The 27,871-nt window shown below is 36.8% G+C and overlaps 3 protein-coding genes across 4 annotated transcripts in view; all 3 read left to right on the top strand.

The window, feature by feature from the left end:
- Positions 1–11,632, top strand: part of LOC106945198 (inter-alpha-trypsin inhibitor heavy chain H3-like) — a 21,195-nt gene extending 9,563 nt beyond the window's left edge. Inside the window, exons 16-25 of one of the 2 annotated variants that reach the window (XM_015028722.1) lie at positions 356–394; positions 2,216–2,239; positions 4,680–4,724; positions 6,703–6,854; positions 7,110–7,233; positions 9,072–9,179; positions 9,308–9,476; positions 10,815–10,963; positions 11,155–11,242; positions 11,329–11,632. In XM_015028722.1, coding sequence (XP_014884208.1) covers positions 356–394; positions 2,216–2,239; positions 4,680–4,724; positions 6,703–6,854; positions 7,110–7,233; positions 9,072–9,179; positions 9,308–9,476; positions 10,815–10,963; positions 11,155–11,242; positions 11,329–11,434 — 1,004 coding nt within the window. In that variant the 3' untranslated portion in view covers positions 11,435–11,632. Of the gene's footprint in view, positions 1–355; positions 395–2,215; positions 2,240–4,679; positions 4,725–6,702; positions 6,855–7,086; positions 7,234–9,071; positions 9,180–9,307; positions 9,477–10,814; positions 10,964–11,154; positions 11,243–11,328 lie in introns of both variants that reach the window. The other variant, XM_015028723.1, reaches the window with a different exon arrangement.
- Positions 11,633–19,493: 7,861 nt separating this feature from the next.
- On the top strand, positions 19,494–27,213 carry il17rc (interleukin 17 receptor C). Its single transcript, XM_015028710.1, has 14 exons — positions 19,494–19,709; positions 19,976–20,201; positions 21,560–21,666; positions 21,761–21,851; positions 22,071–22,115; positions 22,560–22,675; positions 23,336–23,392; positions 23,488–23,548; positions 23,638–23,843; positions 24,170–24,223; positions 24,324–24,375; positions 24,504–24,599; positions 25,010–25,048; positions 25,142–27,213. The coding sequence occupies exons 1-14, from the start codon at positions 19,602–19,604 to the stop codon at positions 25,699–25,701; spliced, it is 1,818 nt and encodes a 605-aa protein (XP_014884196.1). The 5' UTR covers positions 19,494–19,601; the 3' UTR covers positions 25,702–27,213.
- Positions 27,214–27,441: 228 nt separating this feature from the next.
- creld1a (cysteine-rich with EGF-like domains 1a) overlaps positions 27,442–27,871 on the top strand; it is a 7,176-nt gene continuing 6,746 nt past the window's right edge. The window contains exon 1 of the mRNA XM_015028711.1: positions 27,442–27,509. The gene's annotated coding sequence lies outside the window, so the exon portion shown is untranslated. The remainder of the gene's footprint in view (positions 27,510–27,871) is intronic.

Raw genomic sequence — 27,871 nt, 5'->3', positions numbered from 1 at the left:
TTTATTATCCTGTCCTGAAATGACTGTCGAAAAGGTAAAATCATCTAGAATTAGATGTTCAACAAGATGCTTTCAGAAGTCACATTGTAGAAGCTTAAAGGACGAACACAACCAGAACTACCTTGAGCAGGTGTTAATAACCTAGAAGGTGTTAATAACCTAGAACTACTTCTTTTTGTCTGTCTTAGTTTCCTCTTCCCATCTTCTCTTCCTGTCGTTCCTTTACCTTTTTTTTCCTCTTTAGAACAAGTTTTCAGTTATGTTTATGACAAAATTTTCCAAATCAAAAAACCATTAAATACTAATTATCTCTAAGAACTTTGCTTTATTCTAACACCATCTTCCTTTTCTTTAGGAGGAAGAGCTTGGGTCCCTTTAATGACCCCTTCTGCAGGTATGTAGTTAAACACAACAAATATTTAAGAATTGCTTCAAGCAAAACCTCAATATTCTTACTGTTTACAAATAAAATAAATGCTGAAATCACTGAGAAATAGGCTGATTATCTTCTGATCAATGACTAATTGATCAGAAGCTAATAAGCTTATGACGCCTTTCGGTCAGAAGCTTTGACGTCTTTCGGTCCAGTGCTGTGCTCTCAGTACTGGAAGACCCCCAGTGCTGCTGCTGTTGGACCTCAGTGCAGACACTGCTGACCGTGACATGTTACTGAAGATATAGTGTTCTCAGTATTCATTCTTTTCCTGTTCTTTTTGGTGACTATGGTACAATAGTTCCTAATGGATATAAATAAAAATAATGTTAGTATTCTTATCCATTTCTGTCACATGAGCTGCAGGATCTGTTCCCAGTTTTTCTCCTGTTCCTCGTAGGTTAAATACAGTATGTGAATGTTGTGTTTGAAGTAACAAAACACACAACATTTAAACGTGTTACACACAAACTTTGTTGAAACAAACCAAACAAATTACATATCAAACATAAATGTAAAAGTACCTAATTTAACCCTTCCATGCATGAATTTCGATCCATTGTGTCAGGATTTTATTTTAATTTTATTAAGACATGAAAAAGGTAGAGAAAAACATTTTGTATCAGTGACGTGCGGTGAGGTTCACTGCTGGTGAGGCACTGACTTACGACTTATAGACTTATATACCATGCATGTTATTGAACGCACGGAAATTTTGCGCAGGCACACAACGCTGGGCGGCAAAAAGACTAATCTTTTACATGTCATCCATAGCCGCGTTAACTCAGCAAAAGTTAGAAATGTAGATATTGATTTCGTGCTATGATCCACAGCAAAGGGAAAGTATCCGCCAAGCTACACGCAGACTCGTTACCATAGCAACCGACAACAATGCCACTTAATGTTTTAGGATTTAACACTAAAAAACATTCAAGAATTTTGCACAAAGAACAGAATATTCAGTATGTTGTTGTACGTTTTAGGTTTAATGTTTTACTTATAAATAATTGCTGTGGTAGATTAGCTACCGCTTCTACATCCCCCAGGGCTTATTGGATGTCACAATATTTTTTTTACCTGCAAGAGCCGTCTGCAGTCGAAGGAGGGACCGGGTCGGTTGGCATGCTTCTTTGTCTGTTGGCCATATTGGATTTAACAAAAATAATTTCTTGCATTTGCAGCTGATGGCCAGTAGTTGATAGTGTATTTTATGATGCATTAGTGTCCACTTCAGTGGTCTGTGTGCATTTATAACATAAAAATCCACAAGAAGCACAAGAAAATGGCTTTTAGACAGCTGTCCACTGCAGTGACCACTATGCATGAAAGGGTTGATGAGTAAATATTTTTGTCTAAGATGTTTTACAGTTAGAATAAATCTATGTATCATTAATTCTTCATGTGTATTTGTGCAACACAGTCCAAAAATCATATTATTGGCTTTCAGGTCAGCTGATAGCCTAACTGGGGCAAGATCCTCTTAAATGGACCCCCATTCATGCCACTTTTTATCCAGTGGAAAATTAATTAACATATCTACCTTGTAAAACTGAATATTGTTGCATTCTGTCTCATTTTTTCTCATTCCAGTTTCTTTCTTACTTTCCTCTTCTACTGTTAGCTCCTTACTTTTGACTTCTTTGTTTTCCTCCTAAGAACAGGTTTTCGATTAAATTTCTAACACTGGTTTTCCAAATCAAAAAAATAAAATAAAATACATAAATACTAATTATCTCTAAGAACTTTGCTTTATTCTAATACCATCTTCATTTTCTTTAACAGGAAGAGTTTCCAAGCTTTCCAGAGGTTTGTAGTTAAACACAACACATATTTAAGAATTGTTGCAAGCAAAACCACAATGTTTATTACAAATAAAATCAGTGTTGAAATCACTGAGAAATATCAAGACTGAAGAGGAGATTTTACTGAAATTACCATCAGGCATTTATTATCCTGTCCTGAAATGACTGTCGAAAAGGTAAAATCATCTAGAATTAGATGTTCAACAAGATGCTTTCAGAAGTCACATTGTAGAAGCTTAAAGGACGAAAACAACCAAAAATACCTTGAGCAGGTGTTAATAACCTAGAAGGTGTTAATAACCTAGAACTACTTCTTTTTGTCTGTCTTAGTTTCCTCTTCCCATCTTCTCTTCCTGTCGTTCCTTTACCTTTTTTTTCCTCTTTAGAACAAGTTTTCAGTTATGTTTATGACAAAATTTTCCAAATCAAAAAATCATTAAATACTAATTATCTCTAAGAACTTTGCTTTATTCTAACACCATCTTCCTTTTCTTTAGGAGGAAGAGCTTGGGTCCCTTTAATGACCCCTTCTGCAGGTATGTAGTTAAACACAACAAATATTTAAGAATTGCTTCAAGCAAAACCTCAATATTCTTACTGTTTACAAATAAAATAAATGCTGAAATCACTGAGAAATAGGCTGATTATCTTCTGATCAATGACTAATTGATCAGAAGCTAATAAGCTTATGACGCCTTTCGGTCAGAAGCTTTGACGTCTTTCGGTCCAGTGCTGTGCTCTCAGTACTGGAAGACCCCCAGTGCTGCTGCTGTTGGACCTCAGTGCAGACACTGCTGACCGTGACATGTTACTGAAGATATAGTGTTCTCAGTATTCATTCTTTTCCTGTTCTTTTTGGTGACTATGGTACAATAGTTCCTAATGGATATAAATAAAAATAATGTTAGTATTCTTATCCATTTCTGTCACATGAGCTGCAGGATCTGTTCCCAGTTTTTCTCCTGTTCCTCGTAGGTTAAATACAGTATGTGAATGTTGTGTTTGAAGTAACAAAACACACAACATTTAAACGTGTTACACACAAACTTTGTTGAAACAAACCAAACAAATTACATATCAAACATAAATGTAAAAGTACCTAATTTAACCCTTCCATGCATGAATTTCGATCCATTGTGTCAGGATTTTATTTTAATTTTATTAAGACATGAAAAAGGTAGAGAAAAACATTTTGTATCAGTGACGTGCGGTGAGGTTCACTGCTGGTGAGGCACTGACTTACGACTTATAGACTTATATACCATGCATGTTATTGAACGCACGGAAATTCCAGTTTCTTTCTTACTCTCCTCTTCTACTGTTAGCTCCTTACTTTTGACTTCTTTGTTTTCCTCCTAAGAACAGGTTTTCGATTATATTTCTAACACTGGTTTTCCAAATCAAAAAAATAAAATAAAATAAATAAATACTAATTATCTCTAAGAACTTTGCTTTATTCTAATACCATCTTCATTTTCTTTAACAGGAAGAGTTTCCAAGCTTTCCAGAGGTTTGTAGTTAAACACAACACATATTTAAGAATTGTTGCAAGCAAAACCACAATGTTTATTACAAATAAAATCAGTGTTGAAATCACTGAGAAATATCAAGACTGAAGAGGAGATTTTACTGAAATTACCATCAGGCATTTATTATCCTGTCCTGAAATGACTGTCGGAAAGGTAGGTTTTAGGTGATCAATTGTAATTATCTCCAAATACAAAGTTGTTATTTGAAAAATACATCAGTAGTGTTGTTCTTTAGGGGTTATCTGATGTCACAATATTTTTTTTTACCTGCAAGAGTCGTCTACAGTTGAAGGAGGGATCGGGTCGGTTGGCATGTGTTTTTGTTTGTCGGCCATATTAGATTTGACAAAAATAATTTCTTACATTTGCAGCTGATGGCCAGTAGTTGATAGTGTATTTTATGATGCTTTAGTGTCCACATCGGTGGTCTGTGTGCATTTATAACATAAAAATCCACAAGAAGCACAAGAAAATGGCTTTTAGACAGCTGTCCACTGCAGTGACCACATGCATGAAAGGGATGTTTTACAGTTACAATAAATCTATGTATCATTAATTCTTCATGTGTATTTGTGCAACACAGTCCAAAAATCATATTATTGGAGATACAAAGTGACATGAATGGAAAAAAATAATTGATGTGATTAAGTTAGTTTTCTCACTTCCCAGGTAGCGTTGTCTTCTAAATGCTGTAGGATATCAACAACAAGCAGAAAAACACAGTCGCATAAACATTTAAAATAGATGAGCTTGACATGGTAAAGACCTGATGTATTCTTTTATATTATGTCCAGATAAGTAAACTCTAGATCAAGTGATATCCCTCCAGTGAGAGCATATTTTGTAACATGCAAAAAAATGTTGTCTTTGTGTGTATTTCTTCTTTTAATACTGTTTTTCTTTCTTTAACAAAAGGTGCTGCTGCTCCTAACATTCATTCCCTTCCTTCTTCTGGCTCTGGTATGACCCTATCAAACACACATAAGCTAAACACAAATAAATGTTTTTAATTGTTTGGACATAAAATTAATAGGGATTATATTGAGGTGCTTTCTTTTCATTCCAATTCTTAAAGCTACAGTATGTAACTTTTATAAATAAATAAATGTTTTTTTCCCATATTTGTTAAAGCTTTCACTATGACAGTATTATATGAGACAGATAATCTGTGAAAAAAATAAAATAAAATCAAACTCGTCTGCCTTCTCCCAGTGTTCCCAGTACTAACTGCAGTAATACGTAGCTCGGTCAGAAACAACCAGTCATAGCCAGGAGGAGGGTCTTAGCGCTGTCAATCACTCTCATGTGCGCACCACTCACAGCCTCCTTCTGGATCTCTGCTATGCTACAGCATCCAACCAAAAAGCTTGTTTTAGGTCAGTTAGAATTAAGGAATGTATTTCTATTTGCTGAATGCCAGAAATATTGGATTTGTACATCAGTTTAATTTTCCAAATATTCTATGAAGCATGCACAAAATTAGTTAGAATGTGGCCAAATGGCAGCAAAGTCAATAATGCTTTGCTATTAGTGCCAGAGAAAATCTGAGTAGAGCTAAAGGAGTGTGAATGCACAGCAATCTACCAACCTGATTGAGCCACACCAATAACTCAACCCCAATGGGCCAAAATTTCACCAAACTATTGAGAGAAGCTTCTTGATGGATCCCCAAACAATTGTCCCAAGTAATATAGTTTAAAAGACAATCGTACCAAATGCTAAGAAAATAGATTCAATCTTTTGAATTTGAAGAAAGTCACAAAAATTTCTCCCAAAGAATATTTTAATATTTTGGCTTTCAACAAATAGAAATCTTTCTCCTTTTGGATTTTCCCTTCAGGGTTGGCCGCAGCAAGTCATCCGTCTTCATTTAACCCCGTTTTCATCGTCTTTTCTCATGCCAACTACCTTAATGCCTTGTTACACTCATTCCATAACTCTCCTCTGGCCTCTTGACCACCAGCTTGGCATTTCCCTCCTCAGCATCTTTCTACCGTTAAACTCACAACCCCTTTCTGTGCATGTCCAAACCATCTCAGGCTGGATTCTCTGACTTTATCTCCTACACATCTGACATGAACTGATGAGATCACTCCTGATCTTATCCAGCCTTGTCATTCCCAAAGAAAACTTCCTTAGTGCTACCCGTCTCGGTCTCCTGTCTCTTTGTCATTGTCACTGTCTGTAAATCAAAGAACATTCCTGGTCTCACCACCAACTTGTAAACCTTTTCTTTCATTCTCAACTCTTTTTTATCACACATCACCTCTATCAATTTTCTCTATCCACTGCAACCTGCTTGGATACGTTTCATCACTTTTCCACTCTTGCCATTGCTCTGGACTATTGACCATAACTGCTGCTTTCTCTACATCTAAAAAAACACAATGCAGCTCCTCCCTCTTATATTCATCATCTGTCAACATCCTCAAAGCAAAGACTGCATCTGTAGTGCTTTTTATTGGCATGAAACCAGATGCTCACTTCTAACCTCAGTCAGCTTCAACATCTCTTTCCCACAACTTCATTGAATGACCCGTTAACGTTATTCCTCTGTAGTTGCTGTAACTTTATTCATCTCTATTATTCTTGACAATTGGCATCAGCACACTTCTCCTCCACACTTTTGGCATTTTTTTTTCAAGAAATAAAAATAATGTTGGCAATCCTAACTGACTTTAAATAGGAAGGGTGAAGTCTGGTTTAACATCAGACAACGAGTATAAAATGTTTTCTGTTTTCAACTGGTTTCTATTATTATATTATTATGAAATTGACAGTATAATGTACATTTTAGTGCTTTATAATAGTTTTAATTTCATTTGTGTCTGTGTAAAACAGTACACTTCATAAACATTTATTTTAGATTTTGTTTTATAAAACTTTATAGATCCACAAGGACTGTGCTTTATTTTTGATGTATTTATTTAATTGATAGGCTTTGGAGTTGGTCTTCCTGGTCCTCCACCTCCTCCAGGTTTTGGTCTTTCTAGTCTTCCACCTCCTCCAGGTTTTGGTCTTCCTGGTCCTCCACCTCCTCCAGGTTTTGGTCTTCCTGGTCCTCCAGATTTTGGTCTTCCTGGTCCTCCACCTCCTCCAGATTTTGGTCTTCCACCTCCTCCACCTCCTCCAGGTTTTGGTCTTCCTGGTCTTCCACCTCCTCCAGGTCCTCCAGGTTTTGGTCTTCCAGGTCTTCCACCTCCTCCACCTCCTCCAGGTTTTGGTCTTCCTGGTCTTCCACCTCCTCCAGGTCCTCCAGGTTTTGATCTTCCAAGTTCTCCAGGTTTTAATCTTCCTGGTCCTCCTGCTTTTGCACCTCCAGGTCCTCCTGGTTACGTTCCTCTTGGTCCTCCTGGTTTTGGTCCTCCTGATTCTCCTGGTTCTCCTGGTTTCGCTCCTCCTGGTCCTCCAGGTCATCCTGGTTTCGCTCCACCAGGTTCTCCTGGTTCTCCTGGTTTTGATCCTCCTGGTGGGTATGATATAAATGTTATGAAGTTAAAAAAAATTGTTATAATCGACATTATATAGAATGTCTTTAGTAGTTTCCAGCTACAACAAAGATAAAATCTTGACAGAAAATACAAGAAAACCAAATCCCAACATGTGGAAGAAAAACAAGAAAACATTTTGCATCCAACTCTTTGATTGTGTTCATCACCAAGTCTTTAGGTTCCTTGGAAAAGAAAAACATCACTTGCTGATGATCGTACTGAGAAAAGTTAACTTATCAAACATTCAATCAGTGTAAGCTTGTAGATGTCATGATTTGCGGTTGTAAATGGTGAGGAAGACGCAGGTGATCCCAGGACGACATGTTGAAATGAAGATTTTATGATAAATGTCCACAAGAAATGATACACGGATGCAGCACTGGTGAACAACGAGGAGAACAGACATAAACATTTATTTTAAACATCTGACATGAGACGAACGTATGACGAAGACCCGACAAGGAACAAAGACAACAGGTGGGTTTAAATACACAGGGAGGGCAATCGGGGAACTAGACACAGATGGGATCAATCAACAGGGAGGACAGGACATCACAGAGACTCACAGGGGAACAGGACACAGAAAAAAAACAAAAAATAAATACACAGAACCCCACAGCAGACTGTTTCAAATCAAGATCCATCCATCCATTTTCTTACACCCTTGTTCCTAATCGGGTCTCAAATCAAGATTCCTTCCATATTTGGATTATTGTAGTTTATTCTTTTAAATTTGCACTTAATGTTGTTTTTTTTAACATTGGTTTTATAGGAAAAGTTGAGTTTTCTGGATTTACTACCTTTACGCATGAATCAGCTCTGTTTTAAACACCAAACAAAATGTTCTTCTGTTTACTGATAAACTTAGCATTTTCTGAACAGAAAAGTGTACCAATGACAGACTGAATATGCCAAAAAAAGGCAAATGATACTTTTCTTGTGTTGCAAGTTTTTTTTATTTTTTTATTTTTTTATTTTTGCATTTTTACAGAATTTTTTGTTACATGCACAGATATGTGAAATATTTAGTTTTCACACTTCTGTTGTGCCAGTATTTCACTTTGTAAGAACTTGATCAATGTACTATGCACAGAATGACAAAATTTAAATTATGGCATGAAGGAACATTTCTGTCATTATTTCCAAAGAACATATTGCTCCAAAACACCTTGTCAATTTGTATTGCATTATGATGCAGATAATGGTATTCAGTATAGAGTAATGGTTAAAAACATACTTGTAGTCAGTTGTCAAAAAATAAGAAAGCATGTAGAAATAGTTTATGTCTAGTTTATGTCCAAGCTTGAGTGTGAATATGCTGAAATTACCTTTTAACTTTTTGTTAAACTTCCACTACGTGTACGATGTTATAAGCCTAAGTGAGAATGTGGTAGAGCAACAGAAAATGCAACATAAGTGTGAAGTGAAAGAAAATAAATCAAAATAAATTGGCCAGGAAGCAGGTTGTGAACATGCTTAAAGGAGGGTTTAGTTATAACACAATGTCTAAAGTTTGAGCTATTTAGCCAAGAAGAATTGGCAAAAAAAATCACTCTAGATGTGCAAATCTAGTAGAAAGTAGAAAGAAAAGCATCAACTCAGACAGGGCTGAAAACGAAGGAGCGTCACAATTTCAGATTTGCAAAAATAAATCATTTATGAATTTTATTTCACCCCGCAGTCATGTATGACACTGTGAGAAAATATCACATCAGATCACAAAGCACCTTGAGGATTATGGCTGTAATGTGACAAAATGTGGAAAAGTTTGGGAAGCCCACAGTTTTATTCAACTTTGTCTCTGTCTCCCCTTCAGCACTTATCAGTCACCGGTTTCTGTTTAAGACTGAGAATCAGTCTGCTCCCGTTTGCTTTGACGTGCCTGGATTTCATGTTCTTAAACTTTTTCATCATCCCAGCAAGAGTGAGTAGTGTCATTTATTTTTTCCAAGAATCGGTCCTCAAACTGTTTTTAATCTGTAACTGTCTCTGAGGTTTGATTTTTCATTTTGTCGCTGGATTTGTGATTTAGTGTTATTTCTTTCAAATCAGGCATATACATAAATGGCGCGCTTAATCCAGTGACAAATGGGGGCTTCAGAAAAATTCTCATCCAAGTTCAAAGTGGCCATTATATTGACATCAACCCCGAGGGAATCTGGGCCCTGCAGGGAGGGTCTATTATCCAGATCACTGGACAGAATCCCATCCAAGCTGGAAGGTGACCATGAATTGTAATTATTGTAAAAATTTACAAGTTTAAATGTTTCCAAAACCACAACTTGTGGTGTCCTTGAAATCAGCACATCATTGTTTATGACTGCCCTTTATCTTATTATAGGCATGTCTGGTTTTTGCCAAAATCTCAACAGCAAATTATGTATATATTTTTATTACAAAGCTGCAGATTGATGTGTTTATTGTCGCTAGCTCAGATTGGTCCAATTTACTGGTTATTAGCTGGAGCATTGGAACTTAATTTGGTGGAGTGGCTTAACTAAGACCCTAAATTAACAAGTTTATTATAATACAGGATGTAGCTGCAAATGTCTCAGTCAAAGGGAAATCCTTTAACATGAGGTGAGAGAAAGGATGAAAAGTGAGCAGGGCGAATAATAAGAATAATTCTGCAGGATGAGATTAGTAAAGGTTCCATCCATTTTCTTAACACCCTTGTCCCTTAGTGGGGTCAGTCGGGTAAACAGCCAAGCATTGGAGGGTGGAGGATTAGAGGAAATGAGGAGAGAGATTTTTGCATGAGAAGGTTTTGATTGACAAGCTAAGAGGTGTCAATAGGAGAATGAGCCAGGAAGTAACTCAAGACGTAACGTCGGCCCAGATTACAAGGTTAATATGAGGCTAGGAGGAACACCAACCAGGACACTCTACGAAGAGACACAGCTGGCTAAACACCACTGTGGTCGCATTCAGGTGCTGAATGACTGGCAGCCAGCTCCTCTTAAGCTCCTGTTGGACTGATTAGAAGCAGCTGTGTGAGCGATCGCTGCTCAGCCCTGCCACACAAACACGACACATGCAGCCAGATCCCTGACATTCGGCTAATGAGTAATTTCTCCACAGAATTATTTGATATATACAAAGATATTAAGATCCCAGCAGTCAAAATGCAATTAAAAACTATTTTGCATTTCATGTCTCGCTGAGTGTGCTCTCTGTTCCTTTGTGTTTTTGTCATGGATAAGAATCATGCCTTTAAAAGAACGTTTGAATTCATTTACCTATATTGTTCTCAACTATAAATTTAAAGCAATAAAGTTTTTATTGGTGGTAATTGAGATTTAAAAATAAGATAAAGTGCAGGAGATTAAGATCACTGATCAAGCTCAACTATGAATGAACTCCTTTTGATATACATAAAACTTACATACCAGACAATATAAAAGCATTCTTTCATTGGTTGTAATATTTCATATAGGATTTATGAAAAGCATGCATGCCTTGGGTTTCATCCCCATGTTGACTGAGGCAGAACTGTCTTGGGTTTGAAGGTGTAGGAAGGGAAAAAGCTGGTTGTGATTTTGTTTTTCTCCTCTTCTAGTGTTACAGTGACCCCTCGAGGTCAAGAAACAGATGTTTTGGCAGAAGACTTGCACATCGTCGTCTTAGTTCATCAGAGGGACGGCAACAAATTCCTTTGGCCTGTTTTAAAAAAGAGACCATCTGGCAGCGACACTGATGGGATTCTAGGTGAGTATGTTTACCCTTCTGTGTCAAATACAGATTTTTCTTTTGTTTAATAACATTTTTATTTCAGCAGTTTATTTTATGAATGTTCCTTGCCATTTGGCTCTTTGAAATTACAGTTGTGTAATTTTTTCATGATGCTTAAAGAGCCAAAGTTTTGAAAGCTTGTGTTGTTTTTGTTCTGGTTTTTGTAGTTTCAACACCTGCTAATTATACGGTGGAATCACACCCATCCCAAACATTACTGAAGATCCCAGGCAGATTTGATAGTCCAGTGTTCAGGTAAGTTTTTTTTTTTCTGTATTTTTAAATTTATTTATTAGAGCAACAATCAGACTGTGTTTAAACTCCTGTTTTTTTTTTTTCAGTTCATTCGCAACTGACTACAGTGTGGCGTCTCCTGTGACTGTGCAGTGCTGGTTCACCATGAATCTCCTTATCCTAGGAAAACCTCTGCCTTTTTATGTTGTATAACTCTTCAATGGCTGAATTCAATTCAAATCAGCTTATTTCATGAAATAATGTAGAAAATTATTTTAGAAATAACCAAGGTATGAAGTAAAAAGTGCCAAAAACATTACAATCTGCTTTTTTATTGGCCAGGCAGCGCAGTGAAGAATAGTGAACACATTTGTCTTTTTATCTACCCCATAAAAGACAAAAAGAAATGTAAACATTAACAACTGTCGAAACAATTATCTAATGTAAAGGTTGATTGGGTCTGGTGACAATCCAACAGTGTAAGTTTGATACCCTGTATGTTGAACGAATCAACTAAGTTTTTACTAGTTGGCAATCAACATGTTTCATTCATTTATTTGAAATGGTCTGTAAAGAAAAAACTAAACACACAAAGAACAGATACAAGGATTTGTTGGCACTGTGAGATAATGTGCCTGACTAACAATGAAGATGCTAAAATTAGCTTCTGTTTCAAAGGTTCTTGAAGTTCTTAAAAGCTGTTTCTTTACAAGTCTTTATTGCACTTGATAATTCGATGTGTAATTCTTACCCATCAAAAATAAGACCTTGATAAGTCAGAACATAAAAACAGTTCACAATTGACACTTTTGTTGTGTGATCTATGGTTATGTTGATTTTTTTTGGCGTCACAACCACTTGATAATTTGATGAGCATGGCATCTGCTTTATTAAATCTGAAAAGAATTTTATTGCGTGAGTCTAAGTCATTTTTCTTCTTGTTTCAACTATTCATTCACGCCTACTCTAGAAAAACAGACACTCAACTAAAATATTGACAAATCAAAACCCTGACCTGACAAAATGAAATGGAGAAACTAAAATATCGGCTGATTAGAGCTTTTAACATTCATCCACTTTTTTCCTCTGGAACACAGCCCAAATAATAAATAAGCAATTTATTATTTGGGCTGAAAAAATGGTTATATATAAGAAAAAATGCTAAATTGTGAAGTCAGTGTGAAACCAAAGCATATGCAATTTTAAAAATGTATTTCCTCCATCTCGTCTTTACCTGCTCCTCCTGTAGGTGGCAGCATGGCTTTCTTTATACATCACAGTCGGTGTTGACTGACTGTTTAAACATTACAGTATTTAATACTTTTACAGAAGAATTATAAAAGTAAATATAGTGGAGAGAAAATTAATAGATATTACTATATGTCATATATATTGCGATATTATTATAATCTATTTCGTCAAATAATTAGGGGTTGAAGAACAACACAGAACATTAAATAACTAAAGAGAATTGAGCACAAATATTCAGAGTCATGTTGGCTGTTTATTTTTATGTAGAATTGTATTTTCTGATTTTACTAATTGTTTAGTTTTTTTCCCATGTTTACAAACCACTAATCTTTATTGGTCACTGATTAATGTAGGGTCCTTTGCTAAAAACAACGTAGACTCAACGAGCGGTGTCCGGCAACGTTTAGGTGTTTGTCTGCTTCGACACACCTGGCTCCAACATTAGCTCATTAGAAGAGCTCTGGTTGTTTCCTACTGAGGCATTTTCACCGTTTAATTCACGTTTGTAGGACAAGAGGCGACACATCTAAAAATGGCAGAACTCTGGACTTCGAGAACTGCAGTTTGAGACCACTGCTTTAATTATAGATGCTTTTTTTGTTTTTAGACCTCTATTTTTAACATGATGTCTGTCCATGTGTAGCTCTTTATTCTTACATTCCTCACTATCATTCTGAAACTTCTTCACCGTCCCAGCAGGGATCAACACTGAGCATCTTTCTGTCATTAAAAAATAAACCTTTTTTCCTCTTCGGTCAACAGAGCTCCATCATTTTTGCCTCTTTGATGCCCATGTTTGAGTTTTTCATGCCCAGATTTGTGAATTTGAACTTTGACTTTTATTTGGTCCTTTGGTGCTAGAGTTTTTAGTCAGCAGTGAACTGGATTTAGTAACAATCAGTGGTTTAAAAGGATTGCAATCCACGCTAGAACAAACTAACATGTTTAGATTGTCACACAGAGGACAGATTATCACCCAGCATCCATTCACCGCCTGGAGACAACCAGTTTGACTTTGCCAACTACTGTGCCGGATCCTCATTTGAAGCTTTGTTTAATCAATCAGTCATGGCACTGAGATGACACGTGAACAACAAGCGTTCCTTAACACAAAAACAATCCTCAGCAGCAGCTCTAACTACACAACATGATAGAGAAGTAACAAGTGTAACGCCTGAAAGGTCTTAATTTAAAAATATCTATTGATTCAGTTTTAACTCTTCTGAAAATCCAAAATCTTTTAAAAGTTTCCACAGACTCTCTTGCACAACAAAGAAAGGCTTCTTACGTAAAATCTGACTGCACAGGTCTAAACTGCAATGTCTTGGAGAATGTGAAACACCCAGTTGTGTTACTGACATCAGTCACCACAGAGATTATTCCTGTCAAAGAGGACTGGCTCACAGAAACCTGTTCTCTAATCACACCAGCTAATAAAGTTTTTATTATGCTGAATTACCATGAAGTCGAGGTTGATCTGGCACCTGGTCAGGCTAGCAGAACGTTTGGACCCTGTGGATTATAACAGGTGGCCACAGGCTCGTCCCACTCAAGACATCCACAAGAAATTTGGATACAACAAAACATATATGCAGCTCTGGAAACAACTGAACTGAACCTCATTGAAAACCTCCTGGTTATTCCACCACATATTTATTTCTGAACTGTTCCTGAGCTAAAACATCAGCATTGTTGTTTCTAAATGAAGATGAACTTGTTTTCTTTGCATTATTTGAGGTCTGAAATTACTGCATGTTTTTCGTTGTTTTGACCATTTCTCGTTTTCTGCAAATAAATACAAAATTTTTGCTTGGAATTTCAGAGACATGTTGTCAATAGTTCATAGAATAAAAGAATAATGTTCATTTTACCCAAAAATATACATATAAAGAGTAAAATCAGAGAAACTGATCATTTTAAGTAATCTTTTATTTTTTTTTCCAGAATTGTATATCTTCAAAAATGTAAATATCAATCAGACATCATGGAGAGATGGGCCCTAACATTGTCCTATTTAGCTTGAAACCAAAAAAGAGTAAGTAATGTTTTTTTTTTCTTTTTGGCACTTTCTGGTAATTTCTGTGATGTTTGGTATAGACATTTTATTTCATTTTTATGCGAGAGTGTAAATGACTATTAAAGAACTATATTAATTTCACATTTTGTGTTGTTGTTGGTCTGGATCCAGACTCAAAGTGGGCAAATAATGAGTAAAATCAGCACCAAACTAAAGATTATATAAAGATTTTGTTCTGATGCATTGAACTTTGGTTTACTTTTGTCACTTTGGGTTTTAGATAATCTATCGGTTTGTTGTTGTTCTTTCAAAGATGTGTGACTTCTCTTTACTTTTGTGCTTAGTCAGGTTCTGCTTTGTCATTGTGTCCCCTTTGTTTTGCTTTTGTGTTTCTTCTGCCTTCCTAGAAAGGCCTCTGCAATTGTGTCCTATGAGTCTACCCTGTTTCTTGTTTTAGCAATCAATTTATCTTTATGAATACATTTGTTACAGAAATTTTGTTGAAGAAATGCAAAGTAAGAAATATTAAAGGCATTATTTGATGAGAATTACTTTTGCATCTTTCAAGAACTGTGCTTATGCCCTCAGTTTCAGCGAAAGTATATTTTTTAATCAAGTAGCTTTTTTCCCTTCAATAGTTAAAAAACCGCTATATGTGTCAGACATGACTTAAAAAATGTTACTTCCTGATTTACCACCTTTAGTTGGGCCTTTGTCTCTTTTAAAACTCCTGCTCTTTGTGAAGCTGCGCCTTCAGGACGTCATTATGACAGCGCTTCTCTATTAACCTTTTGACAACATTTTTACCAGATTTACACTGAGAAGTGGCTCATGTAAACAGCTCAACAGATATGCAGGTCCACCAATAGTTTGCCAATTGCTGCCTGCTAGTCTGAAGGAACCAGCCAGCAGCTCCTTCAGGAGGCATGGAAACTGCAGCTCTGATGAGGAGCTGGATCTCAAAAGCAGTGTTTGATCCACCCAGATATTTTGCACGAAGCTGAATGGGAGATTAAAGAATTCCTCAAACATGCATGAAAGAATCAAGGCAACACTCCATGTATGTTTTTGATGAGGGGATAACATTATAGCATGATGTAAAGCTTAAAAAAGTCAATTTTACACTTCAGCATAACAAGACATTTTGAACAAATTTCATGCTCTCAACCGTGTGGAAGCAAGAAATTTGGGTGGAAAAATTCAACTGGCCTGTATATTGTTGAATTTTGAAAGGATCAGAGTGACGCCACGACCTCGCATCCAACGTCAGTGTCTGACCTCACAAATCGGTTTCAGGAAGAATGGTCAGAAAATCCCATTTATAAACTACAACACAAATCCTTTCCAGAAGAGTTGGCTCTGCTGCAGCTCAAACGGTGGGCCAACAACATTTAAACACTTTTGATTCATAAAATGATTTCTGAAGTCCGCGTGTGCTTTGTTTCAGTTTTCTTGTGTCCTCTGCAGTTTTTGCAACTGGTTCATCATTAAATATTCAGTTCAGTAAAACTTTACCTCTTATCCATGTTTGAGTTCTCCACAACAATTGACACAGTTCATATTTTGTACAGTTGAAAAGTATTTTGCATGTTGATTGAAAGTAAATGCACTCTTTCCTCATTCTCTTGTGACTCAGCTGTCACTGTTGCCACTTGGAAGAACATCTCTGGATGATTTCCCCATTTTTCTTGGATAAATAAAAATAAGCAAGAAATGTCAAAATAACACGTGGCAAAGTATTTTTCTTGTGAATTACCAGAAGAACATGTAGAAATTTAAAGCCATAGAAGAATAAACATCATAACAAATAGCTCAAACAAGACTATTACTGCAGCAAACCTCAACAAAGTCATACATGCAAGTAGCTTTGAGGCTTTTGTGTAATTTAGACTATTATCACCCACTTGCTGAGCTTCGCAATCTTTAAAGAATGCAGGAAATGCAACCTTGAACTACGAGCAGCAAACAAGCTGTCAGTCCAGGTTGACAACCAAAAGCAAAAGCAAAGACATGTTTCTGAGAATAATGTGATGTTTGTTCTGAATGGCAATGCCTTCAGGCGTGTCTCTTTATGTCTAACAGAAATTTAAACAACGTAACATTTGAACAGGGCCTCATGCAGCTTCTCTATAGTGTTTTAGTTTGTCCTCCCCTGTCAGCTCTAAGGTAATAAAACATCCTAAATGTACAATGCCTTGGAAAAGTACTCATCCCTCCCAAACCAGTTTTCACAATTTCGTTCATTCACAAACTTAAACTCTTACTAGTCTGAGATTTTAAGCAAAATATCAACAGATACATATATCTTATGTGATGTATGCTACATATACGTGTAGCTTTGCACGTGAAGGAAAACAATACATAGTTTTTAAGGTGTTTTTTTACAAAACAAACTGAAATGGGTTGTATTTTTCCACTTTAGTCTGACACTGAAATAAAAAGCAGTAAAGGGGTCACCTGATTGGTAAGCAAAGGTCTCATGTGTGATTCATGCTTGGTGTTAGTACTGATGTTCTATGAAGGTGTTAGAGGTTCGTTATAAATATCAATAAACAAACAGCATCATGAAGACCAAAGAGCACAGCAGGCAGATTAATGGATTCGGTTATAAAACAATATTCCAAACTTGGAATAAATGAAGCAGCACCACTGAATCCATCGTCTGGAGGTGGAACAAGTCTTATCGTTATGGCGAAGTTGCATAAAAAAAAAAAAAAACTCCTATTGATAAAAGGGCAAAAGAAATCATGTTTGCAGGTGGATATAAACCAATTAGTTGATTTAGTAAACATGGGAGCTTTGGTGTAAGACCAAAATCTGAATTTCTGACAAACATGCAACATGTTGCTTAAAATTAACACATCAGCCTGAAATGCTACAATAGCCTGAACTTATAGATCTCTAAATCCAGTCTGAGGTCTCCAAAACACTTCACACTGCATTCAGTCATTCATCCATTCATACACACATTCATACACTGATGGCAGTAAGCTGTAATCTATCCACAGGTTCCCCGGTTTAAACAGACAGAAAGGTTTGCCGCCATGCGCCGGAGCCACCAGGCCCTCTGACCATCAGCAGGCAAAGTGGGGGAAGTGTCTGTCCCAAGGACCCGATGGTGACTGAGACGAATGGAGCAAAGGTTCAAACCAGAAACCTACTGATTACAGAATGAATCCCTACTGCCTTCTCTTTAGCAAGGGACCAGGAAGCTGGACAGTGGTTCTTTTAGAAGCTCCAAAACAAAATCTGAATTTCTGATTCTGATTTCTGAATGTTGTGGTTTGCCACAAATCAGCCAGAGCTTCAAGGTAATTGTAGATCAAAGTATATTCACAAGAAAGGATAGACCAAAATCTAACTGGGTCATCTTTGTTTAGTCATTATTAAGTGCAAATGATGGACAGAAATTGAAATAAACCAGCAACGGCGTCGTGTTAAACTAGCAATGAAAACTAGGTAATTGTGGGAGAAAGCACAAGAGAAATAAGCAAAACATGCAACATGGCAACCTCAAAAGAATCAAAAATAAATATGACAGCAAAATTAAATTTCAAAATATCACAGCAAACCTGATTAAATCCAAATAAGCACAGCAAATGTAAAATTAGAACATGCAAATAACTCTCAAAATAACCCAGACATATCAATTTGTATATGTATATATACATATATATTGAGATGAAAATCGAAGTGGCTTGAACGAACTGTTATGCAAATAAAGGAATGAAGAGGAATAAAGGGCCTTTTGTAAAGATCTCTCAAACAGTAAAAAGTTAGGAGGAGCTTGTTATGCTACATTTCATATTTTGCTCAGGGTTGTTTCAACAAAGTAAATATCTATAAGTTAGAAATTACAGCAGTCATTTAAAAATATGTATCCCCTGGCACCCTGGGTGCACTGTATTAAAAAATCTCCGCCTCCTAAAAGCGACATATTCAGGCACCATAAAAGCCACACATTAAGTCTTTGCATGGCCATATCCATAGAAGAGAATATTATTTTGCAGTTGATTCAATGTGGTCAGACCAGTTGAGCTCCTATAGACGGCAGGTGCTCCTGAGCAACACTCCCCAGTCAGCAAACCGCCTCGTAGTTCGGCACATAGGTATGTGCTGCTTCCTCAAGAATGAGGACGATAAACTCGTTTGTCCGGAGAGAGAGAGGAGGAAACAGACTACCCGCTGTTCACAAACCACCTATGTGGTGTCCATTACTACAACACAGAAAAAAAAAACAGACAAATTAAACCATTTTTAAAAAACTTGTGGACTTTAACCCATGTGACTCTGTAAGGGTAAAGACAGACAAACAGGAAGTTTCAGGATAAGGTGACGCTTAATCAGAAACAGGATCATGAAAAGAGAGCAGAGGGAGAAACAGAGGTGAGAGAGAAAAGAGGTGGGGCATGCTCTGAGCCAGAACAGCGACGCGCTCTGTGGTGCACATTTCTCATGAGTCATTAACTCGCTGGTTTCTTGTTGGAGCTGTGGGGAGTTTGACGGGTTGTGGAAATATAAATCTTGGTGTCACTTATTCGGGATTTCAAAACAAAGTAAGTAGGAGATTATATTTAAACAAGATAACTTTCCTGATTTGATTTCCAGTGTTAAACTGACTTTGACTCGTTACTTATTTCTTTTCTTGTTTTTCCCCAATCATAGATTATTTGCTGGAATTTTCTATATGAGTTTTAAGTGGATAAATGAACTTAGATGGGTAACTTGTAAACTTCATAAGTGACATAAACTCTTAGTCGTAGAACACACAGGTTTTCTGCTCAACATATTGCTGTGTGTGTTCAAGTAAAAGAAACCAAGTAGACTAATATGTGTCTCTTCTTTATTCTTTATCAGGCTGTAAACAGAGTTGAAATCCAGGACACGGCCTCAGTCTGTTTGTGTCGGTCCACTGCTTCCATAGCAACTTCTGCCAGGATTACAGCAAGTTAATTTATTACCAAAAAAAAAAAAAAAAAAAAAAAAAAAAAAAAAAAAACAAACAAAAAAACATCACAAGGAGAGCAACAATGCACCTGCCAGACTAGGCTGCTGAAAAACAGTCTGCACAGAAAAATGCTGTAGGGCTCCTATATGGAGCTTTGATGGAAAATGTTTCTCCTCAAGTCTTCCCTCTGGTGCATCGTCTTCAGCCTGTTCTCGTCAGCCTGCGGCTTGGAGTTCATAGAATACGACAGCGATGCAGTTATTTGCCCACAGGTATTGTGTGAAGTAGCGCTTGGATACACTCAAGATGACACTTTTAATTTCCTTTTGCTGTCAGCATAGCCGCCTTCGACTTTTAATTTCCCTTGTCACAGATAAACTGATTAAATAAAAGTAATCAAAAACTGATAGCGAGACATGACCATCTGCTAGCATGTTGCAGTACAGGAGTGTTATGAACAGAACAAACAATATTTGCTGTCTGTTCAGTTTTTATTGACTAAACATAAACCTCTTCCTCTCAATTGTCTCTTTTCAAGGCATTTTCCGACTGCACCATCAGAAACAGTCTTTATGAACAAAAGGACAACCATGTTCGGTTTGAAGCATCTTTCAAGCTCTGCTGTAAGGCCAGCAGGGACTGTGCACTTTGTCTTGTGCTAGAGACAGAGGTCAGCAACATCCCTATGGCTAGAGATGTGGAAAACGACAACCACTCTGGCAATGACGAGGAAGATGAAAATGAGGAAACGACGCTTGAGAGATGTAAGGTTTTATTTAAAAACTTTGCTACTCCTTATTCTGATCTGCAAACATGTTCCACTTGTCCTTGAATAACACTCATATACTATTCTCGGATCAAAATAACAATTTGTTGTCATCAAACACTAATAAGGGTAAATGGTCTGAACTTATGTAGCACTTTTCCAATCATTTTGACCACTAGAGTCACATTCACCCATTTGCACTCACACATTTATACACAGATTGGTAGGCAATTTGGGGTTAGGTGCCTTGCATCGACATGTGGCCGGAGAAAGCTGGAACCAAACCCACAACCTTCCGTTTACTTTACCCACAGAGCCACAGTCTCCCTATTGCAGCAATAATACCGTACTATATGTTGCTTTTTACTTCACAACAACTACAAGAAAGGATTAACTTAGCTGCCAAATGCTTTTAAGGTTGGCTAAAAGTTTTAAACACACCAAAAGAATCTTTTTCTAAAGAAAGATTACAAACAGATCAACATAAAATACGGGTAGAAATATAGCCAAGTTAACTAATCAACACACAGTCCAACAATGTTAAAAATGGATAAACAGGTAAATTAAAAAACATAAAACTAACTTAAAACTGAGATGGTCTCGGTGTGGGACTGTGGTGGTTTGAGAATGAGGTTACTGTGAAATGATTAACAGGCCTAGATGGCATTTTGAGGACGTAATATAATCATTAAATCAGGTGCGCTGGAACAGAGACAAATCTCAACATGAAGGACATCATGGAGGACCATTGGCACATCTCGTAAAAGTTAATTAGTAATATCTTCCACTTTTATTATAAGAGATCTGCAGTGCCAGGACAAGCAGTCGCCAAATCACTGTAACAAACTGGTAATTGTCCTTTCCAGTTAGACAATTTTCAGCTAATTGTCAAAGACAACACCTAAGGTGCAAGATGACTATTTTGTCTGGAGCCAAGTGACATGCAAAACATTTGCTGATTGCCAACTGGATTTCTCAAATCAAGCAGTCAGCCAAATAATCAGGACAGTTACAATATCTACATTTGGATAGAGATAAAGTTGATGACTCTCAGAGAGCTTCAATCTGGTTTGCAAAGACAAATTATGTAAAATGGGCCTCCTCTATGTCCCAACTCTCAAACTGTGAGTAAATTGATGTTTGAAAATGATCGATCCCATGCAGAATGACTGAGTTACAAAGTGTCAGTGAATTAATAACTTTACTTTTGTTCTTAATATTCATTTTCCACATATAAAACAAACTAACAAAAGAAAAACAAAAAGCAGAAGTTGTTTTCTGAGATGTCGGTTGTTTCACTGCTGCCTCAGTCCTTGCATTGCTTCACCTTCGCTGTGGTTTTTTCTGTTGTAACAGCGTCTGTGACGGCATGTTACCATGATCCAGCCAGCGCCTTGCCCAGATGCAAGAAGGTGGAGTTTACAGTTAATTACACCACTCTTGCTCACCAGAACAAGAGCAAGGTACTGTAAATTTCCATGCATTTTGAACAGCTGGAGAGTTTAAACTTAAGCACCTCATTCACAGATTTCTTTTGTACATGTGTGATCTCGACAGATAGCCATGGTGATCACGGACAAGTTTAATTTCGGAAGCCTAATAACCGTTTATCCCAAAATGCGACTTGATGCACCTTCAGAAGAGAATGGTACAGTGTTAAACACTTAATATGTTTTTTTTTTTTTTTTTTCATTATTTCCATTTATGTCAAAATGTAAACTGAAATCAACAGTGGGTATGTAGCAATACTTGTGAGGGCATTGTTTCACCAGCAGGTTTCAATTGCATAACAAGAAACCGGTTGATTTCCTTTGAGCAACAGGTCAAAACATGTTCAGCCATGATACACATTTCTCTTTGTCCACAGTGTGTTCCCAGGAATCCCTCCAGAAGCATATACCCATGTGTCCAGGTAAGCAAGACAGAAAAATCAAACGTTAACTGAAATTAAGTTTTTATTTTTATTTTTTACAACATACACAGCTCTGGAGAAAACTGCATTGAGCCCCATTGAAAACCTCCTGGTTATTCCACCAAATGTTGATTTCTGAACATTTCCTGAGCTAAAATATTAATATTGTTGTTTCTAAATGAATATTTTGGTTTTCTTTGCATTATCTGAGGTCTGAAAGCACTTCATCTTTTTTGTTACTTTGACCACTTCTCATGATCTTTTGCTTGTAATTTCAGAGACATGTTGTCAGTAGTTCATAGAATAAAATAACAATGTTCATTTTACTCAAACATATAACTATAAAGAATGAATTTAGAGAAACTGATCATTTTAAGAGGCCTCTTAATTTTTTTCCAGTGCATGTTTTAAAAACACAGCAATATTTTATTTTCAATGTTTCAGTGCCAAAGTTCCGCATCAAACCAGTTTTCAAGGAAAATGATGTTGAGCTGCAGATTGTGGGCAACAAGTCCCGCCCCTCGCTCTGCATCAAATACGAGGAGAACGGACGCTGTCTGGTTAGTGTTACCCTTATGAATGGGTTCAGTTACAGGATGGGACTGGGACTATATGCGAAAAGCCTGAAGAAAAATAGTCAAAGTAATGTTTAGGAAATATATAATATACTCAAAAAATAAAAATAGTCAGATTTGTTCATTCATAATTCATTCAGGCTGGTTGAACAAAAAGCAGAAAAACAAAGCAGAAATATAATACATTTTAGACATTTTAACCAAATAAATTAGAAAAAAAAATGCTTTGGCTATTATTCGGTTTTCAGTTTTGTACTGTCAGTTCTGATAAACATGTTTTTCAAGACTAAACTTTTCAACCTTTTCACATTTTGTCCAATTTCTTTGATGTTAGACCAAAACAAAGCAATAGTGACATGGAAGAAGAAACAGGCATGACTTTTATTTTTTTTATTTGTTTTTTACAACTAACCTCTGAAAAGACTCCAGAGCATTTGTCTACTTCTAGGGTGTAATCTAGACTTGAAAGCTTAGGTACCATCAAACTGGATGGACAGCTTCTGTGTTGATTTGTTTTTAAGACCCCAAATGCTGTGTAAATAATATGAATAGTATCAGAAATGAATCAGCAAGTTCGACGTTTGGTGTACACTAGCTTTCATTAACACTGTGATGTTGTTGTTGTTTTTTTCTGTTCCTGAATAGAGTCTGGCCCAGACCACCATCCCCATTCATTCTGTGGCACCTTGCATGTGCATACAGGTCCTCTTATTATTTTGCCTAAAACATGAGATATCAATAGTTACTCTTGTTTTTACTAATGTAATGACATGCTTTGGTGTATTTGTGATCTTTAGGTATGGGATAAAGATGATGAGGGAACTGTGCGTTCTCAATTATGCCCCTTTGACAAAACAGGTAACATTTTCTCTTTGAAATGTTTCACATCTTCATTAAGCAGGAGGATAAATCATCTGTAACAATGTCTTTTTTTTTGTCGTTTAAAGGATTACCACCTCATTTACAACACTTCATGTGGAAAAACGTCTCGGTGAATGTGCGCCTGAGCAAAATGGGTGATAGAACAGTCCTTTTATGGAACCTTACTGCCCCCTGCAGGCTGGATGGTGAAGTGTCGCTTTGTCACAGACCGAGCAGCAGCGAAAATCTTGCTGGTGTGAGCAACTGGAAACAAAACAGTTTGGGACTTTGGGTAAGAACAGCATAAGTACATGAACAGTGTTGTATTTCTTTGTCTTTTTTTTGAAAAGTAAAATATATTATAACCAATTTTTTTGGCCTAAAAAAGTTATTTTGTTCTGTATCATTCTTGCACATTTCCGAATTGAATTCATTAAGTACTTGTAGTGCTAATATTTGCTCAAAACTCTCACATTGACATTGCAAACACCATGAGTGCCATTAGCTGCATACCTCCTGGAAATTCAAATCCGAAATAACTAGTGATTTTGTAAACGAAGCTCTGGAACATTGTCAAAGTGCAAAAGTATCACTAATAATTTACCTCTGTGTGTTTAGGAAAAACAAGGAGCATTTGAAAATGTTGATGAAAGCATTTCCCAGTGTGTGATGGTAAATATTTACACAAACCCTCCAGTCAAATGTCTGCATCCAGCAAACGTGCTCAGTTAGCACTGTTTAATAACTCAACTATTTTTAATTATCTGTGAAGGTGAAAATAAACGGAACACATCAGGAATTTGGTCCATTTTGCACATCTGACAGTAAGTTTGAAAGGTTCAGCAGATTGCAAGATGTTTTTTTTTATTATTATTATTTTACAATTCAGCCACAACTTTTTTAATTTGAAAAATTTCTAAAAAAGTAATGTTTGAACCTGTTTTTATCGCAGCTAGCAGATGGCGCTGGACTCTCCTGATTGTCGGTGTTTTGCTGGTTGGTTGTCTGACAACATTAATGGTTCATTTCCTGCGTGATTATGTGAAGAGTAAGTTTTATTTTTTTTTATGTTTTATTTAAACCTTCCAGGATTTCTCTTTCTAAGCTTGAATTATCTAAGAAAATTAACTTCTTGAGGTCATTCATTTTTTTAAATCCACATGCTTAAAAATCAATTTGTAGAAATACACACAAAAAGAGAGCGCACAGTCTAACTTACCCACAGTATAATTTATAATTTTATGATAAAGCACTGAGTGTTTGTGTTGGAATTTGCCCCCAGTAAATCTCTCAAAAGCTCCTTTCATTTGCCCCATAAACCACGCCTTTTTTTTATTAGACTTTAAAATCTCTTTGCGTCATACCTTTGAAACATCAAATGTAAGAAACATAGATATTCAATAAGCAGATCTGCTAAATCTTCAGGTATATTTATCTTATTTACTCTGACTCTTGCAGAATGGGCGTGGAGCTGGCAGCACGGTGGATTCGTAAAGAGTAAGTGTTTTTTTTTTTTTTTTCTATGTAAAATCCTTTCGTTTATAATCATGCAGGACATCTCTGACTTTAGTTTTCTTTTTCACTCTCAAGTTGGCAGGAAGGGCCATGTGGTTCTGCTGAGCCCCCCAGATTTGGATGACGCTGTTTCAGAGTCTGTTAGTCTGCTGGGTTCCCAGCTCTGCAGCCAGGGCTTCAGTGTGTCTGTGGACCAGTGGTGCAGGAAGGATCAATGCACAATGGGACCTCTGCCATGGCTCTACTCCCAACTCCAGAAGCTGGACAGCATGGGTGGTCGAGTTTTGCTGGTTCTCACCCAGAAAGCCTTAGAAAAAACCGAGGAGTGGACCGTCTTGAACAACGACGGAGAAGGAAGGGATCAGCGGCAGATGAAGTCACCTTATTCCGATCTGTTTACGGCCTCATTGTTCATCATTCAGGCCCACAAGAAGCTGGGCAGGGCGGCCGAGCGCTTTGTTCTGGTGAAAATCGACTCCCACCAAACACAGAGTCACAGCAGCGACAGGAGACTTCCAGAGCTGCTTCAAGGCCTTCCTCTGTTTCTGCTTCCCTCTCAGAGCCAGTCGCTCACAACCGAACTGACCGTAGAAGAGGCAGATGCAACACGGACAGGCTGGAGGGGGAATATCTGAGGTTATCGAAACCATTTTTGTTCAAAAAGACTTTTAAAAAAACTGCGGATGAATTTACAAAAAAAGTGTCACATACGAAATACTGCTGCAGAATCGACATGAAGGATATGCTTATCTGGACTGAACATGACAGAGAAGAAGTTGGCTGTAAACACTGAGTCTTTGGCTTATAAAGAAGTAGCCCTGAATTTTAAAAGTGAGGTTCTGGTACAAGGTTTCAGGCAGATATCTTAGAGTTGCATCAGACAACTATTTTGGTTTCTTTATTTAGCATAAAGCCAGGTTAGTTTGCTCCATAGACCAAATCAAAAGGCTTGATTGACAGAGACCAGATTCATAGCAGATTTTGGCCGTCTTAAAAGAATTAAAATCTTTAAACCACCAGATCAATTTAGGCTATTTCTTCTTTTATGAATCTTTTAAATTGTCCTCATGTTGTACTGGCCTGTTATTTATAGAAAAGGTAATGGCTATCTAACCAGGAAGTAAAGTTTGGAGGCAGTGCACCTTAGATGATGTTCCTGTATGAAATTAGTACAGAGAAAAAGTAGTAGTCAGAGTAGTTTCTTAATTGTGTAAAAAGTGAAATGTGTAAATATTTAACAGCTAGAGTACTTTTGCTTTTTGCTCTACTTTTATAGACGACAGCTACTCTGACTGAAAATGCTTTCATGCTCCATTTTTTGTACTTTTCACACAGGGCGATCATTTTTGACTCACTGTCTCCTACCTTCACTTTCTGTGTAATTAAAAACCAGGTTTTGTGTAAATAACCCATCAATGCAAACAGAATGATGGTCTGAGCCTAATAAAATAGTGTTCCCTCAAAATGTTATGACACTTAGACATTAAATTTGTTTCAGGATGGTGTGCTTTGGTACTGGCCTCCCTTTAAGAGGCTAACTTCATCCTCCAGGACCAACTATTTTGGATTTATACTAAACTGACTATTATGATTTTCTACAAGTATAATAACTGCTTACAGCCTTTTCACAGAACCTCATTTCAATAACTCAACCAGTGCTATAATAATGTTATAATGTAATAGTCTTTCTTTATGGAAAGACTGTGTTTTGGTCGTCTCTCAGTCCTTTGCTGAAAATCTGAAATATGTTCCTGAAGCAGGTGACGTGCAGCGTCATGAATAAATCTGAAGGGCAATAAGCACATAAATATGTAGACCGGTAGATTGTGATTTATGGCTTCTATTTTTATTGTAAATAAATTGTAAATAGGGATTTTTTTTTTTACTCATCTATGAATAATAGCTTCAAAGCTATAAGAAAATAATCGTACATTTTTCAGATGAACATCAAATTATTATTATGTAATAGAATATAAACAGCCTTTATTGTCCTGCAAAGGGGAAATTGAAGCGTTTACACAAAAAGTTCTTAAAGTGTTTAAAACGATATATAAAGATTCATAATAAAAAATAATAATAATAATAATAACAATGAAATACTGTACAAGACTATAACAGAAAGCTGCACGTCTTTTAACTTAAACAAAATAAAACTACTGGTCATGGCGCAGTATCTGATCCAGTCACACTTAGCTAAAAATAAACTTACGACCTAGAAGCCCTTACCAGAGGATTGGTTCAGAGCGGTGTCCGTTTACCAAAGCAGGGATGCGTTTGTGAAGAGTTTTTATGACGATCCAGGGGGGCGGTGTTAGGAGATATAAGTGATAACAACGAGCTCCGCTTCCTCCGGTGGTTTGGATGTAATTTGTAGTCAAATAGACGGTGTATCGTGTCAAAAGCGTCTCGTTTGGATTGTATTCTTGGCTTGTGTAACGAGGAGGTAAAAAGACGCTCTGATGGGGTGAAAGTGTTTTTATAAAACCCACTTTCTATCGACTGTGTGTGTTGTTTAACTATCAGGTTTGCAGGAAGTTAATATTTGTCTTTATTTTGAGATTTTAATTGTAGGCGCTGGTTTTTTATTTATATATTTCATGCAATTTCTGAAAAGCCAAAGGCAATTGTGTTATATTGCGCAACTCTATTGTTTACAAGTACTGTGTTGTAAATACTATTGCTGTATTGAAAATCTATTTCTTAAATAAAACAGGGGAGGCCGGAATGTCTTGAAGTATTTTAATATTTTACTCCATGTTGGTGCTGATGGAAGTTTTGTATTTTAAAATCTGCTATCAAAAAGAC

This window comes from Poecilia latipinna, unplaced genomic scaffold (genome assembly GCF_001443285.1).
Source record: "Poecilia latipinna isolate Pla-1442-1.1 unplaced genomic scaffold, P_latipinna-1.0 Scaffold133, whole genome shotgun sequence".
Taxonomy (NCBI): domain Eukaryota; kingdom Metazoa; phylum Chordata; class Actinopteri; order Cyprinodontiformes; family Poeciliidae; genus Poecilia; species Poecilia latipinna.
The sequence above is the reverse complement of the archived record's forward strand: the minus strand, read 5'-3'. Positions and strand labels throughout refer to the sequence as shown.